This window comes from Rana temporaria, chromosome 5, assembly GCF_905171775.1.
Source record: "Rana temporaria chromosome 5, aRanTem1.1, whole genome shotgun sequence".
Lineage (NCBI taxonomy): Eukaryota > Metazoa > Chordata > Amphibia > Anura > Ranidae > Rana > Rana temporaria.
In genome coordinates, this window is record NC_053493.1 from 153,039,965 (window position 1) to 153,055,692 (window position 15,728).

General features: G+C 39.5%; 1 protein-coding gene across 4 annotated transcripts in view; it reads left to right on the top strand.

Moving 5' to 3' along the window:
* The window catches only part of HECW1 (HECT, C2 and WW domain containing E3 ubiquitin protein ligase 1), a 418,742-nt gene that overhangs the window by 296,568 nt on the left and 106,446 nt on the right, over positions 1–15,728 (top strand). For 3 of the 4 annotated variants that reach the window (XM_040353252.1, XM_040353251.1, XM_040353253.1), the window contains 3 exons: positions 8,487–8,629; positions 9,714–9,814; positions 13,157–14,491. In XM_040353252.1, the coding sequence (XP_040209186.1) occupies positions 8,487–8,629; positions 9,714–9,814; positions 13,157–14,491 (1,579 nt within the window). The remainder of the gene's footprint in view (positions 1–8,486; positions 8,630–9,713; positions 9,815–13,156; positions 14,492–15,728) is intronic. The other variant, XM_040353254.1, reaches the window with a different exon arrangement.

Genomic DNA, 15,728 nt, shown 5'->3' on the forward strand with positions numbered 1-15,728 from the left:
CACAACTGGATGGGCTCGGAGCGCAATGCTCTGCGCTCCGAGCCGACCCTTTTTTGAAGCCTATCAGAGCCTCTGGCTCTGAAAGGGGCTTCAAAAAAACACCCTGCCACATTAGAATCAATGGTCCAGCGCCACTGATATCTAGATCAGGGGGCTGGACGCATGGATAGGGGAGGCGGCGCCCGTGCGCCCCCTATGGATGGACCACCACTGTGGTATAAATACCTTAGACTAAGGCCCTCCTTTCTTAATCACTGTATAACAGTACTGTAGTGTTAAAATGTACCTGTAGGGAAAAGGTTACAATATAAATACAGTACGTATGTTGCCCCCAGCTTCTGCCCACGGTGGGTAGTCAACAGCCTGAAATGGCTGGGAATCTTGTTAAAAAATGATAATGAACACGTGATAACATTTTTGATTACTCCTCCCTGCACAATTTATTTAGTAGTAAAATGTTTGAGGGCTTCCTTTCACGGCTTGCCTGTTTTAAATCATTCCACAACATTTTAATTTGATTTATATCAGGGCTTTGACTAGGCCATAACACTGTATTTGTTCTTTTTGAACCATTCCTTGGCGGATTTGCTAGTGTGCTTCAAATAATTATCATTCCCAGTACAAATTCAAGTTGACAGACAGTTGGCCTAACATTCTTTGAAGCATACTTCAAACTGTTGCAGAATTTATAGATGACTCAAAGACTTCAAGCTGCCCAGGTCCTGAAGCACCAAAGCAACCCAAAACCATAGTAATGCAACCGCCATATCTCACATGTTTGTACAAGGTTCTGAGATGTTGGGCTAGATTCACATAGATCAGCAGATCTTTAGATCCGCGTGATCTATGTGATTTAAGATCCGCTGCCGCAAGTTTGAGAGGCAAGTGGGTAATTCACAAACCACTTACCTCCAAACTTGCGGCGGATCGTAAATCCCCCGGCGGAATTCAAATTCCGCGGCTAGGGGGAGTGTACTATTTAAATCAATTTAAATGCGCATGCGCCGTCCGCAAAATTTCCCGGCATGCATTGCTCCCACTGACGTCGCTAGGACGTCAGTGGTTTCGGCGTGAGCGTAACTTGCGACGATCGGGTTTGAGAATCGGCGCACGCAAACTACGTAAAATAAAAATCGACGCGGGAACGACGGCTATACTTAACATTGGCTGCGCCTCATAGAAGCAGGGGTAAGTATACGCCGGGAAAACCGCTACGTAAACGTCGTAACAACACTGCGTCGGGTCCGCGTACGTTCGTGAATTGCCGTATCTCGCTGATTTACATATTTACATATTTCTCAGTGTAAATCAGCGAGAACGCCCCCCGCGGCCATTTTTAAATTGCAGTTAAGATCCGACGGTGTAACACAGTTACACCTGTCGGATCTTAGGCATATCTATGCGTAACTGATTCTATGAATCAGTCGCATAGATACGACTGGCCTAAGTCAGAGATACGACGGTGTATCAGGAGATACACCGTCGTATCTCTATGTGAATCTGGCCCGTTTTTATTTGCACCAAAAATGTCTACTGTGACTGTTGACAAAAAGATCTCTTTGGTTCATCAGTCCACAGCACAGTCTAGAAGGCTACTTTTAAAATCAAACCTGCAATTCTTGGAATGAATTTATTGAACAAATTGGCAATAATTTGAAATCTACACCACCTGTACTGTACTCCTTATAGTGGAATGATTGATAAAAAAAATTGACAGTAGGCCGTGCAGGATATTCATCTTTCTGGGCAGATGTCATATGATGTCCTCCCAGAATGCACCTTGGGTTGGGCTGTGGACTGATCAGTGTACCGGCCCGCTGCTGATACCATGGGATCGCTGTTTCCAATCACAGCAGATCACATCACAATTGTAAACAATGGATGGTTTTCTTTCATGCAATTCATTGCATAAAATTGCATTGCTAGCTGTGATTGGTACAGACAGGGCCAATCACAGCCCATCTGTACCATGTGATTAGCTGTGGCCAATCACAGCTAATCACAACACACACAGAATGAATCAACTTCATTCAGTAAAAATTGTTGTTTATACCAGTGAAATATACTGGTATAAGCAATCATATTGTTTAAAAAAACAAAGTGTTAAACAGTGTGTTAAAAAAATCATAAAAAATTAAAATAAATTGAAAAAAATTATAATTTTATTTCATTTTTTTACATATTGTCACCAGTCAGTGTCCCTGATCACCACCACACCTGTTATATGATGACGCTGTACTGCACTGGTGACAGTATGTAAAAAAAAAAACGTAATTTTCCAAAAAATGGGGGGATATTTGTACTGTCCTGGCATTTTCATCGGTGCATCAGTATTGAACAATTTTAAGATACTTTATATATAACACTTTCCTACAGACTAAAAAATAAACACTGATTTGGGTTATTTTCACCAAAAAAGTAGTAGAATACATTTTGGCCTAAATTTATAAAGAAAGAATTTTTTTTTGCAAAACGAAGAAAAACCCAGGGCTTTTTTTTTTTAATGTTCTAGCTTTTTTTCTTTATTTGGCAAAAATAAAAACCCCAGTGATGGTTAAATACCACCAAAAGAAAGCTCTAATGTGAAAATGTTTTAAAAAAAAAATCATATGGGTACAGTGCTGCATGACCGCGCAATTGTCATTCAAAATGCGACAAAGCTGAAAGCAGAAAATTGGCCTTGGCAGGAAGGGAGTGAAAGTGCCCTGTGTTGAAGTGGTAATTTTGCATCACACATATCAACAGAAAAGAGAACACCAGACCCCAGATATCTGAAGTTCAAATAAAGCAGGTTCTACCTGCAAACTCCCAAAGGTGGATCACCTGATTCTAATTTCATGGTGGTAGTCAATAGTGGTGAGATTAAGGCCCCGTACACACGACCGGATCTGTCCGTTGAGACCAGTTCCAGCAGACAAATCCGGTCGTGTGTACGGCCTATCGGACAGTTTTCCGGCGGACAAAAATTTCTTAGCATGCTAAGAAATCTGTCCGCTGGAAACCTGTCCGTCGGACAAATTCGGTCATCTGTACAGACTCACCGGACTTGTCTGACCGACCGCCACCCCTCGCATTCGTCGAAGTGATTCGACGCATGCGTGGAAGTATTTACCTTCCAGGGTCGCGCACGCCGCCGCGTCATCGTGACGGCGCGGCCACGTCGCGACACGTCACTGCGTATGTTTTCCGTGGGGATTTTGGTCTGATGGTGTGTACAACCATCAGATCAAAATCCGGCAGCGGACATATCCGATGGAAACGGTCCGGCGGACCGTTTTCATCGGATAATCCGGTCGTGTGTACAAGGCCTAACATACTTTTTCCATGGGACAAATCTGAATTTAGATTATGAGAATGATTACACCATATCAATGTTATGTGTCATTTATTTAATATCACCTTTATTTGTAGGCACTATTTAATTGCTTACAGACTGCCGACCCGCAATGTACTTGTACACCGCTGTCTGTTTCCTGGTACAAGGCACACATGTGCGCTCCCCCGCCAGCCTACTCCCCCGGTGATTGTATACACTGGGAGTTAGTCAGCAGATCCCAGCCAATGATTCATGGTTGAGACCTGCTGATATGTCCAAGAACAGCCCAGAGCCTTGTGTTGACAATCAACACAGGGTTCTGTATAGAGGGATCAATCTTACAAAGCAGGGATAAGAAACAATGAGATATTTAGTAAAAAAGCAGCACGCATGAACACTTGTTAGGCACACATTTAACCCCTTGATTCCCCAAGATGTTAATCCCTTCCCAGCCAGTGTTATTAGTACAGTGACCACAGTATTAGCATCACTGGAGATGTTAGTGCAACTATTCAGTTCCCCCCTAGTGTCAATTAGTGTTGGATTGCTTTCCGCACTATCAGTCCCACTCTAAGTCGCTGATCACTGCCATTACTAGTATAGAATTTTTTAATAAAAATTCCAGTATACAGTGCCTTGAAAAAGTATTCATACCCCTAGAAAGTTTCAACATTTTGTCATGTTACAACCAAAAACGTAAATGTATCTTATTGGGATTTTATGTGATAGACTAACATAAAGTGGCATATAATTGTGAAGTGGAAGGAAAATGATAAATAGTTTTTAAAATTTTTAACAGATAAATATGTGAAAAGTGTAGCATGCATTTGTATTCAGCCCCCCTGAGTCAATACTTTGTAGAACCACCTTTCACTGCAATTACAGCTGCAAGTCTTTTTGGGTATGTCTCTACCAGCTTTGCACATCTAGAGAGTGACATTTTTGCCCATTCTTTCTTGTATAAAAGCTCAAGCTGTGTCAGATTGGATGGAGAGCGTCTGTGAACAGCAATTTTCAAGTCTTGCCAAAGATTCTCAATTGGATTTAGGTCTGGACTTTGACTGGGCCATTCTAACATATGAATATTATTTGATCCAAACCATCCTATTGTAGCTCTGGCTGTATGTTTAGGGTCGTTGTCCTGTTGGAAGGTGAACCTATGTCTCAGTCTCAAGTCTTTTGCAGACATGAGACTGAGGAAACTGTTTTTTTTTTTTTTTTCGAAGATTGCCCTGCATTTGGCTCTATTCATCTTCCCATCAACTCTGAGCAGCTTCCCTCTCCCTGCTGAAGAAAAGCATCCCCACAACATGATGCTGCTAACACCATGTTTCACAGTGGGGATGGTGTGTTCAGGATTATGTGCAGTGTTAGTTTTCCGCCACAAATAGCGTTTTGTTTTTAGGTCAAAAAGTACAATTTTGGGCTCTGACCAGAGCATCTTCTTCCGCATGTTTTCTATGTCCCCCAATGGCTTTTTTGCAAACTGCAAATGGGACTTCATATGGCTCTCTTTCAACAATAGTTTTCTTCTTGCCACTCTTCCATAAAGATTTGTAGAGTGCACAACTTGTCCAGTGGATAGATTCTCCCACCTGAGCTGTGGATTTATGCAACATTTTTGGAGTTACCATGGGCCCCTTGGCTGCATTTCTGATTAATGCTCTCCTTGCCAGGCCTGTCAGTTTAGGAGTTCACCAGAGCTTCACAGGTTCACAGGTTGTCACTGAAGTCCTCTTCCGAGCCTCCATGACCACATCACAAAGCTGGTGGATGTTAGAGACCTTGCGCTCCTTCCATTTGAGGATGCCCCACAGATGCTCAATAGGGTTTAGGTCTGGAGACATGCCAGTCCATTACCTTTACCCTCAGCTTCTTTAACAAGGCAGTGGTTATCTTGGAGGTGTGTTTGGGGTCATTATTATGTTGGAATACTGCCCTGCAGCCCAGTCTCCGAAGGGAGGGGATCATGCTCTGCTTTAGTATATCACAGTACATGTTGGCATTCATGGTTCCCCCAATGAACCATAGCTCTCCAGTGCTGGCAGCACTCATGCAGCCCCAGACCATGACACTTCCACCACCATGCTTGAATGAAGGCAAAACAAACTTGTCTTTGTACTCCCCACCTGGTTGCCACACACACACTTGACACCATCTGAACCAAATAAGTTTATCTTGGTCTCATCAGGCCACAGGACATGGGTCCAGTAATCCATGTCCTTAGTCTGTTTGTCTTCAGAAAACTGTTTGCTGGCTTTCTTGTGCATCATCTTTAGTAAAGGCTTCCTTTTGGGTTGACAACCATAAGACCAAATTTAACACACCTGCTCCCCATTCACACCTGAGACCTTGTAACACTAACGAGTGACATGACACCGGGGAGGCTAATTGGGTCCAATTTGGACATTTTCACTTAGGGGTGTACTCACTTTTGTTGACAGCGGTTTAGACAGTAATGGCCGTGTATTGAGTTATTTTGAGGGGACAGAAAATGTAAACTTTTATACAAGCTGTACACTCACTACTTTGTAACAAAGTGTCATTTCTTCAGTGTTGTCATATGAAAAGGTATAATAAAATGTTTACAAAAATTTAAGGGGTGTCCTCACTTTTGTGAGATACTGTATGTACCATTGTTTGTAGATGTTATAACTTTCACACAAACCAATCAATATACACTTGTTGGGATTTTTTTTTTTACCAAAGACATGTAGCAGAATACACTGTGGTCTAAATCAATAAAGACATTTAATTAAAAAAAAAAAAAAAAATGATGGGATATGTTTTATAACAGAAAGTAAAACAACTGTTAGCCTTTTCTTGTTTAGATAAAAATAAAAATCCAGTTGTGATCAAATACCACCAAAAGAAAGCTCTATTTGTGTGGAAAATGAGACATAAATTTTGTGTACAGCGTTGCATGAACTTGCAATTACCAGTTACAGTAGCTCAGTGCTAAATAGCACAAAATGCCCTGGTCATGTAGTTAAATGAAGATCTAATGTTCGTTCAAATATGTTAAAAAGTAAATAACTTACTTACATTCCATGCAACTCAGAACATGGACCATGGATATCAAAATATGGATCATGGAACTTGGAATGATAAACTCCGAACATAGATCTTGAAACATGAAATTTAGAACTTTTTTGGAACAAGAAATATGGAACTCAGAATAGGGAATTTTGAAAATGGAACATGGAGTTTAAAACATGGAACTGGAAATATGGAACTTTATATGCAGTAACTCAGAATATGGAACTCAGAATGTGGAACATGGAACTCAGAAAATGGAACAAGGAACTTGGTATGTAAAGAATGGAACAATACATGGAAACCAGAATATGGAATATGGGTCACAGAACATTGAATGTGAAATTTGGAAGTCTGTATATGAGATTTAAAATAAGGCAAGAACAAGGAACTCAGAATAGGGTACGTAGAACTCAGAATATGGAACATGGAGCACCAAACATAGGAAAATTAACTTAAAGGAACATTAAATTTGGAATATGGAATTTAAAACTTGGAACTCAGGACTTATATGTATGGAATTTCAAACATGGAACTTGCAATGTGGAACATTGAATATGAAACTCTGTATATGAAATTCAGAATAAGAAAATTGGACTATGAACAATGGAATTCCAAATATAAAACATGGATTTAGAAACTTGTAATGCCAATCTTGAAATATAGAACTTGGAATGTGAAAAATGGAAATTAGATCATGGAACTGGAACCCTGAATGTAGAACACAGAACGAGGAGCTCGGAATATGCAACTCAGAATATGGATCATGGAACATGGATTATGTTAAATGTAATTCAGAACATGGAACTTTGAATATGGAACTTTGAATATGGAACATTGAACTCCAAACATAGACCATGGAACATGGAATTTGAAACATGGAATTTAAAACTTGAAACATAGAACTCATAACTTCAAGTGATTGTCAAGTTCGTTTTTTCTTTCTCAAATAATAAGCATGTTTTATTTACCTTCTGTTGCTCTGGGCAATGGTTTTGGACACAGCAACCCCAAACCTTCTCTTATGAGGTCCCCGGCCGGCACTCCAGGCTCCTCCTTTTCTGCGTGTGCGACCATAGGAAGCCACTTTCTATTGTGGCATAAGTGTAGCCTCGCTCCTGAGCTGGGCTCTGTGCATCTATTGACACACTGTGTGGCTCGTCCCATGCTCCCTCCTCACTACATTTGACTGACAGTGACAGGAGCCATGGCTTCTGCTGCTCTCAGCAACGCCTGAAAAAAAATGGAGAGAAGAGAGGAGCCCTGCAGATGAGCACAGATTCAATATATACATATTTTTATTGGGTGTAGATATGCTTTACGCTGTGGGAAGCCAGAGTCTTCCAGTTTGTTCCAGCCCTCCCCTCTATATATGGGGCAATGCATGCAATAATAGTAGACACCAGCTATTCTAGCATTGATTGAATTATTTTGCCAATGAGCTGTTTATATTGAAGGATTGCTTGGAAGTTCTTTATTGTTGCACCTGTACCCGGTGGCTAAAACATTGCAAAACAGTATCCTGTACAACAATTTTTGTTCCTGTGTTTGGTACTCAGGATAAGGGTGCTGATTGTTCTAACCATATTTCCAGGGCAGAGTTCCATCAGGGCACACAATCTGGTCTGCCATAACATATCTATAGAGTTATTAGAAAATAATGTGTAATATTACTTCCTTTCACACCATAACACTACACCTAAGCTGTTGAAAGCTAAGCTTATACCAAAACAGCATACTATATGTTTTATTTTGTTTTTCAGTGCACAGAGGATTATAGTAACTCTTTCGCATTCGTGTCTTGCATGTCTTTGTATTGTATTATATTATATTATATATATAAAAACTGTTACTCTTTGAAGAGTGCTAAACATTTCTGTGTGCCCCACTGGAATTTTCCTATCCGAAATAGCTATTGTATAACATAGATACAGTCTAAAATTCCATAAAGAAGGGCTTCACAATGTTGGGTTATGGTAAGTAAGTCTTGCATTAAGAAAGCAATAATCCTCTGTGTAATTTAGTTTTTTTAGAAGAGGTCAGAATTAATCAGTTTTTTTTCTAAAAATAATTTGTCAATAGTAGCATAACATTTTGAACTATAGTAATACATCATTGCATAATATTTCTGCAGTTGTTCAGCTTTGTATCTCTTCCAACTGATGTCTTGGAAATCGAAGTAAAGGATAAGTTTGCAAAGAGTCGACCAATTATCAAACGATTTTTGGGCAAGCTCTCAATGCCAGTTCAACGACTTTTGGAAAGACATGCAATTGGGTGAGTATTATGGTCTGTGTGAACTACACACCTTTATATTGTGGCCTTTACAATTATTGCCTTTAATGGTTCTATAATTATGTCACAAAACACCAGTCTGCATTTGGGATTAAATGGGATATCTCTTCAATGAGAACCAGCGCAGCTACAAAAAATGCATCTTAGTAGTGGGGAAGGATTAGGTTTTTATTGTTGAATGTGTTCCAGTCAAATCCATTCCTGTTTTTTTAATTTTATTTTTATTTAAATTTTTACCATATGGTTAGAAATTCATGTAACCATCAGTGTAGTTAGGTCACCTCAATGGCCCATAAAGACATGGATGAGCGAGAGTCCTGACCTCAACCCAAAAGAACACCAAAAGAACACCTTTGGGATGAATTAGAGTCGAGACTGCGAGCCAGGCCTTCTCATCAAACATCAGTGCCTGACTTCACAAATGTGCTTCTGGAAGAATGGTCAAATATTCCTATAGTTCACTCATTCCACTCATATACTTTATGGACAACCTTCCCAGAGGAGTTAAAGCTGTTATAGCTGCAAAGGGTGGGCCAACTCAATATTGAACACTATGGATTAATACTGTGATGCCATTAAAGGGGTTGTAAAAGTTTGTTTTTTTATTTTCTAAATAGATTCCTTTAAGCTACTGCATTGTTGGTTCACTTACCTTTTCCTTCGATTTCCCTTCTAAATGTTTTGTTTTCTTTGTTTTCTTTGTCTGAATTTCTCACTTCCTGTTTCTTCTCAGTAAGGTGTTCAGTAAGCTGTTCTAAATGACTTTCCACCGCTCGGATGATGGTGGAAAGCTTACTGAGGAGAAACAGAAAGTGAGAAATTCAAACAAAGAAAAAAAACAGTTAGAAGGGAAATCAAAGGAAAAGGTAAGTGAACCAACAATGCAGTAGCTTAAAGGAACCTATTTAGAAAATAAAAGACAAACCTTTACAACCCCTTTAAAGTTCATGTGCGTGTAAAGGCAGGGTGTCCCAATACTTTTGACAATATAGTGTATATCACTTGTCTGGAAAAAAAAAAGAAGCTATAATAACATGTAAAATGTATGCTTGCCTTTATCTTTTAGGGATCGTGTTGTTAGCTACACCTTAGGACGCCGGCTGCCAACGGATCATGTTAGTGGACAACTGCAATTTCGATTTGAAATAACATCTTCTATACATCCTGGTACAGTCTCTCTTAATTATGTTAATAGTTTAATTTTGTACAACGCATAATCTGCTCAATAATTTGAAAAAAGTTCTGTCCTTAATAGAATATTAAAATATACGAACACAACTTTAATTAGTTTAAAACATATTCAGCCTTATTTAAAATAGTGTATTGAAAACCAAGTGCATTTAATTTGTATACGTTTTATAGCAGACAGAACAATAAAAAATTGTTTCCTATTTGTTGCTATGGATTCTTGAACTTTAATGTAATATATGCCTGATAGTTTTATCTAATGCATAGATAAATATCATTTAGATTAATGTATATAAAATTAAAGTCATGCTCTGTTATATCTGACATATTATCAAAAGTTTAAAGCAAACTTTTGCATTTAGGCATGGTTAGCTGACTTTTTATGGGTTACATTCGTCTCCTAATACCTGCATGCATTTTCAGCCTTTTTGGAAAGTGTGTCAGTAGCCTTAATTTGAATAGATAACAAAAAATTGTGACCCAAGTTTGCTTGTGTAACCTCACTACCTGTGTCATACTATTTTCTAGAAAAATAAAAAAAATAGGGGCCTTAGTGAATAATAGGAATGTGCAGAAACCGAAAAAGGTGTGAATACGTAGAAATAATATAAGCTGTGCTGACAGTATCCTGCATAGAGCACTCATGGACTTTGTATTACCAGGGTGCTCTCCAGAGAAGCTGAACCCACACCCGAAGGTTCCTGAAACCCACAAAAGCAGCCAGCTTTCCAATTACCCATTGTGTAAACTTTCAGTAAAAAAAAAACAGATATAAATGTATTAAAGGAAAGTTCTTGTTTGCCCCAAAAGATAGGCATAGTGGGTTTTGCCACTAAAAAAAGTGAACTGAAAAATCCCCATGGACTGAAGAAATTACAAATTATGTCTAACCTCAAGAGTCCCCAAATCTTAACCATTCCTTGGTTGAGCCTTTAACCACTTGCCACCGAGGCCAATTCTGACACTTCTCTCCTACATGTAAAAATCATAAATTTTTTGCTACAAAATTACATAGAACCCCCAAACATTATATATGTTTTTTTCCTTTTTAATTTTTTTTTGAGTAAAGTTAGCCCAATGTTTTTACATATTGTGAAAGATGAAGTTATGCAGAGTAAATAGATACCTAACATGTCACGCTTCAAAATTGCACACGCTCGTGGAATGGAGCCAAACTTCGGTACTTAAAAATCCCCATAGGCGATGCTTTCAACATTTTTACTACAGTAGTTACATGTTTTCAGTTACAGAGGAGCTCTAGGGCTAAAATTATTGCTCTCCCCTCTAACATTCGCGGCGATACCTCACATATGTATGGTTTGAATACCGATTTCATATGTGGGCGGGACTTACGTATGCGTTCACTTCTGCGTGCGAGCACACGGGGACAGGGGCGCTTTAAAGAAAACATTTTTTTTATTGTTAATTATACTTTATTTTTTTTAGTTTGACACTTTAAAAAATAAATACTTTTGATCACTTTTATTCCTATTTCTATTCCGTGGAATGTAAACAGGTCCTCTTTACAGTGAGATATGGGGTCAATAAGACCCCACATCTCACCTCTAGGCTATGAGGTCTGAAATAAAAAAAATAACAAAAAACAATCTCAGCTTCCCAGGCGAGGCAGCGTTTATTGTTTGAATGCAGAGGCCGGGCGTGACGTCATAACATTGCGCTCGCCCTCCGACAATCATAGAGACTCTCTATGGTAAACAACCGAGGCCGGCGGATCCGATCTCCGACTCACCGATCACAGCAGTGAGTCGGAGACGCACCGGAGGGCGGTGGCAGGGGGGACATCGCCTCTCACCTCCTGTAAGAACGATCAAGCAGGGGAACAGCCGCTATGATTGTTGTTATGGTGTAGGGAATCGCTGGCTGAAAAAGATGATATCTGAATGATGCCTGTAGCTGCAGGCATCATTCAGATATCCCCGCACAAAATCAAGGACATCATATGACGGCCGGTGGGCAGGAAGTGGTTAAAAGTTCATTGTTTGCACTCAGCTTAGAAATGAAGATTTAAAAGCTGAATGGCTGTGCCCCAGTTGAGACAAAGTATACCTTAGACATTTGTCATTAATTTTCCCCAAGGTGTTAAGTTTTCTATGCTGAGAGATAACCTTTTGGTGCTGAAAGATACCAGGGCAAAGTGCATGGTAAAAAATGGCAATCCCAAGGTTGAGTAATGGTGCCAGTATACCATAAAAAACAGAGTCACAAATGACGCGTATGGGGGCACGCTGTGACGTCACCACGCAGCTCGTTCGAGGAAGGGCTTCCGCATTTGCAGGCCAGCACTCTTTTCTATGCTTTTATACATATTTGTGATGTAAGTACGATACTTTTTATAAATAAATGTTTTGCTAGACGATATCACCCTATGGTCCTCTCCCTACTTTTGATCCATATCGCTACGGAGCTTGTCATATAGCATACAAGTATATGGTTCACCGGAGGAGTGTCCAGGGTGTCCGCATTGGGTCTGAGGTCCATCCTATACAGTACACAAGCTAAAGGCCCGCAGCTAGGTCATAGCCGACTGTGCGTTTTGGCTTATTTTTGGTAAGCGGTCAATTTATCTACGGTGGTGGGCACTTCGGTTTGCAAGCACTGCGGGGATACCTTATTGGACTTCTTTGGACCTGTACAACTTATGGTCCTCTGTTTTGTATGGTATACTGGCACTATTACTCACCCTTGGGATTGCCATAATTTATCAGTTATTTTTTATATATTTCCCTTTTGAGGATTGATTTAAATTAATTTCTATTTGGCGCAGTTCTTTCTTTATTTACGTACATTTGTGTTTCTCCCACCAGTGCTACTGCCTATGTTTTTTCTGATTTAAATAATTTGTCTTAGCGCAGTTTTTTTCTAATTTTAAATTTTCAAAGTGCATGTTACCTCCTGTCTCCCTTAAAATCGAATCCACTCCCCCAAAGGTTAACCACCAAGTGAGCGCTTGACACCTAAGCTTTGATCATAACCCAATTCTATGAACAACTATTCATCACCAACACCAGGCAGCAGTATTATGTCTTTAAAATTAAGTTTTAGCTTCCATGATGCATGGGTGGCATGATACTAATTAATATGTTCTTTCTTTATAGCTTTTTTCTGGAGAACAATTTGTGTTTGTACTGAGGTAGTATAATGAATAATGATGTGTATTTAGTCATATAAATCAATAATGGGTTTAATTCATGCTGTAATGAGTACTTATTATTAAATGCTTCTGCTGTGATTCAAAAATATTTTATTGTGATTTGTTTTTTGTTTGTTTTTTTAATGCTGGATTTGCAATTTATACTTTAGATGATGAAGATATTTCGATCACTGCAGATCCTGACCCAGTTCCGAATGAAAGTCCACTGCGCCACCCAGTGGAAGTTCTCTCTAATGAGCCCCAGCGAAGGACATCAGTTGCCACTGAAAACCCAACATCAGAATTGCCAAATGATTGCATTTCTAGAAGTGGACATGATAAGCACCCAGCCATCGACAGCAGATCAATAAGTCAACATAGTTTTCATAAGACACCAATCACAAGTACATGTGCTGGAGTTCTTGTAGCCAGTACAACAGAAAAAGAAAATGACCCCTCCGAAGTGAGTGTTCCAGATCCTGAGCAGGAACCAGAATTATCTATTGAGTCTGATACCAAAGTAGAGGGTTCTGCTGATTCCAGGGCTGATGATGAAGAAGAGAGCACTGGTGTAATACATGCAGAGGAAGCTAGCTTGCCAATGGAAACTGACAAGAATCAAGAGAAACAAGGAGAAGAGTCACATGACAGCAGTCAGCTGCAGGACAGTGAGCCAAAACTGAGAAATACAGTAAAAAGAAAAAACAGACCATGTTCTTTGCCTGTGTCTGAGCTGGAAACAGTTATTGCTTCAGCTTGTGGAGAACCTGAAACACCTCGTACACACTACATAAGGATTCACAACTTGTTACATAGTCTGCCTTCTGCTCAGATGGTCAGAGATGGAGAAGAAGAAGAAGAAGAAGAAGATGATCAAAACAGTGCAGATATGGATGAAGAGTCAACAGTGAAAGAGGCATCCGAGAAAGACATTGTGAGCGAAACAGAAACCGTGGCAGCTGATCCTTCTATTGACATTGTAGCCGATGAAGGTGATGACCTAGAAAACAGTAGAAGTACTTTACCCCATGATATTTCTTCTGATCACCTTCCTGTTTGTAACCATCTCTGTGTAGATGAAGAACACCCTAGGACTGAAAGCGAAAGTGACTCTAGTCCAAGGGTTCATGGGGACCATGACTGTGACACTTGTGACACCTCATGCTATAGCACTTCCTGTTATAGCACCTCTTGCTATAGTACCTCTTGTTATAGTCCATCCTGTTATGATAGTCACAACCGTTTTTCGAGCCACACACGTTTCTCTTCTGTGGACAGTGCCAGGATCTCTGAAAGTACTGTTTTCTCCTCTCAAGATGATGATGAGGAGGAAAATAGCGCATTTGAATCCATGCCTGATTCTAATCAAAGCCCAGAGCCTGACCGGGAACATGGTGATGGCTCAATTCAATGGTCTGATGATCTATCTAGTCAGAGTATTACTTCAGAGAGGACTTCTGGTGCCCCTGAATCTCCAGTTGCAGGGCCAAGCAGTAGGAGAGAAGGTTAGATTGAAGTATCTTCAATGGAATCATCAATAAATATCATATTAAATATTAAGGTTATCTCTTATATTTCACAAGTGACATAAGTGTATGTAAGATACTTTGTAAATTATAATATTTTTGTTGAGTAGTAAAGTAAAATTTGCAAAAAACAAAAAAAGTAATATTTGGAGAATAGGGATGTCACTGATGTCATGTGAATCATTTTGAAAGTTTGGTGAAATTGGTAACTGTAGGTAAATATACTGTATGGGTTTGTTGGTCATTTCATACAGAAACAATGCAAAACGTGTACAAATGCTAAGATGTGTTTAAGTTTGGAGCTAAAGGTCCTCCACTGGGAGCATATACTTAGATATGACTAATTAGCAGTCACATGATGGATCAGCTCTGGGTCAGCTGCAGTTATAACAAGGACACTAAAGTAATGGGTGAGTATGAATGTTTATCATTTAATTTTTTTATCTTATCCTTTAAAAGCCCAAATGAAGCCATGTATTTTAATATTGTTATGCAGTCAGGCTGCAAAACAAGTAAAGAATATGTGCTTGTGTGTTTTTTAAGTGTTAAAGGGCTTAACAAAGTCAGTGCATTAATTACACTGCTTGTGACATGATCTATGAATGGGGGGAAGTCTGATAAATGACGTGATTCTCTCCTTCATTTACAGACCATTCTACATGCTGTAAACAAGTGGGTACAGCCTGCTTCTGGCCCTCTATCATACCTTTATATGTCTAAAGCAGAACCTAGCCACAACAGCAAGGCAGGCTGATCCATCTTCACTCTAGTTTAATGTACAGGCATACTTCCTCTGTGCCTGCGGCTTAGAATGTGTAAGCTGTAAAACAGAAAACAATTTCAGAAAGATCTCCTCATATTGTTACGTTGTGGGTATTGAGACTTTAAGGGCTTGTTCACACTTGACTAAATTTCTAACGCTTAACAAATGCTCCTATGGCGTTAGTATGTGCTTTAGACTCTTGGTAGACTAGCGTTAATGATTTTTAGTATGGGCATTAGACTGGCATTTTACAAGTGTTCATGACGAGTTAAATATGCGCTCCAAATACCCTATGGGCAGTTTTAAAGTGTTTGATGAGCATTTAGGTTTGTTAAAACTGCTCCACAAGCCTGCTAGAGCATTTGTGAAGAGTTATCATAGGTTTGAATGGGAGGCGTTGAAAAGCTTTAAACACCTGACTTGACACAAGGCTTCAAACACATGTTTTGATAG